The sequence below is a fragment of the Urocitellus parryii genome, chromosome 4 (genome assembly GCF_045843805.1).
Source record: "Urocitellus parryii isolate mUroPar1 chromosome 4, mUroPar1.hap1, whole genome shotgun sequence".
NCBI lineage: Eukaryota > Metazoa > Chordata > Mammalia > Rodentia > Sciuridae > Urocitellus > Urocitellus parryii.
Window position 1 is genome coordinate 172,922,314 of NC_135534.1, and position 1,320 is coordinate 172,923,633.

Below are 1,320 nucleotides of genomic sequence, written 5' to 3' on the forward strand. Positions count from 1 at the left end.
ACAGGGAAAGACAGAGATTGTAAGGGAAAACAGGGAGATTGCAATAGAGATAGACAGGAAGACAGAGATTAAGACTGAAAGACAATTGAGAGTCAAAGAGCAAGAAAGAGAGAAGATGGGTGGAAACTTGAATGAGATTTTTTTAAAAAACAAAAAACCCCTGTGATTTCTCCTCTGACAGAGTGAGGGACACTGCTTCCTGACCAGCAAACAGCCCCCAACCTGGATGGAGTAAAAGATGCGGCCTGATGACATCAATCCCAGGACTGGGCTGGTGGTGGCCCTGGTCAGCGTCTTCCTGGTCTTTGGTTTCATGTTCACTGTCTCTGGGATGAAGGGAGAGACTCTAGGAAACATCCCCCTCCTGGCCATCGGACCAGCCATCTGCCTACCAGGCATCGCAGCCATTGCTCTGGCAAGGAAAACTGAGGGATGTACCAAATGGCCTGAGAATGAGCTGCTGTGGGTCCGCAAATTGCCCTGCTTCCGGAAACCCAAGGACAAGGAGGTGGTGGAACTGCTGAGGACCCCTTCAGACCTGGAGTCGGGCAAAGGGAGCTCAGATGAACTGGCTAAGAAGGCAGGCCTCAGGGGGAAGCCGCTCCCACAGGGCCCGGGTGAGGTTCCAATGGCTAGCTCCATCACCACCCCAACGCCCACGGAGGAAGGAGAATGCCAGAGCCTGGTCCATAGTGGGCATCAGGAGGAGACATCCAGATACCTAGATGGCTACTGTCCTTCAGGCAGTTCCCTCACCCACAGTGCCTTGGAAGCCAAGTGCTCAGCCTGGGACAAATCTGAATGCCCTGAGCCTGAGGACAGCATCTTCTTTGTGCCCCAGGACAGTATCATTGTCTGCTCCTACAAGCAGAACAGCCCCTACGACAGATACTGTTGTTACATCAATCAGAGCCAAGGCAGGTGGGACCACGAGACCATAGTCTAAGCTTTGAATACGAGGGTCCCTGTGCTGATAGAAACATGACTACACCCCGCTTCCAATGGAGGGAGATTGCTCTGCTCCAATAGTCTTCACACTGTTAAAAATCAACATGGTATGTGATGGTTGTACAAACCTCTGGTGCCTGAGAGTCCTGTAAATAGGCATGTTGGGGACAAAATTTTAGGAAAGGGTGATGAGGATTAAGGACACTAGAAGAGGCAGTGGGTAGGAAAGGAAGTAGTTCCAATTGCTTCTTTAAAAATTTTTAAATGTTGAATGTTTTGTAAAATAACCCCAAAAGTGCTTTCAGCTGAAAAGTGCTTTCATGCTGAAAGCAAGATAAACCTGGAGTGGGTCACAGATGCCAGTCATCAAAT

The 1,320-nt window shown here is 49.6% G+C and overlaps 1 protein-coding gene across 1 annotated transcript; it reads left to right on the plus strand.

The window, feature by feature from the left end:
- Positions 1–238: 238 nt before the first annotated feature.
- On the plus strand, positions 239–946 carry Tmem215 (transmembrane protein 215). Its single transcript, XM_026387851.1, has one exon. It carries the CDS (start codon positions 239–241, stop codon positions 944–946), a length of 708 nt encoding a protein of 235 aa, XP_026243636.1.
- The last annotated feature ends 374 nt before the right edge of the window (positions 947–1,320 follow it).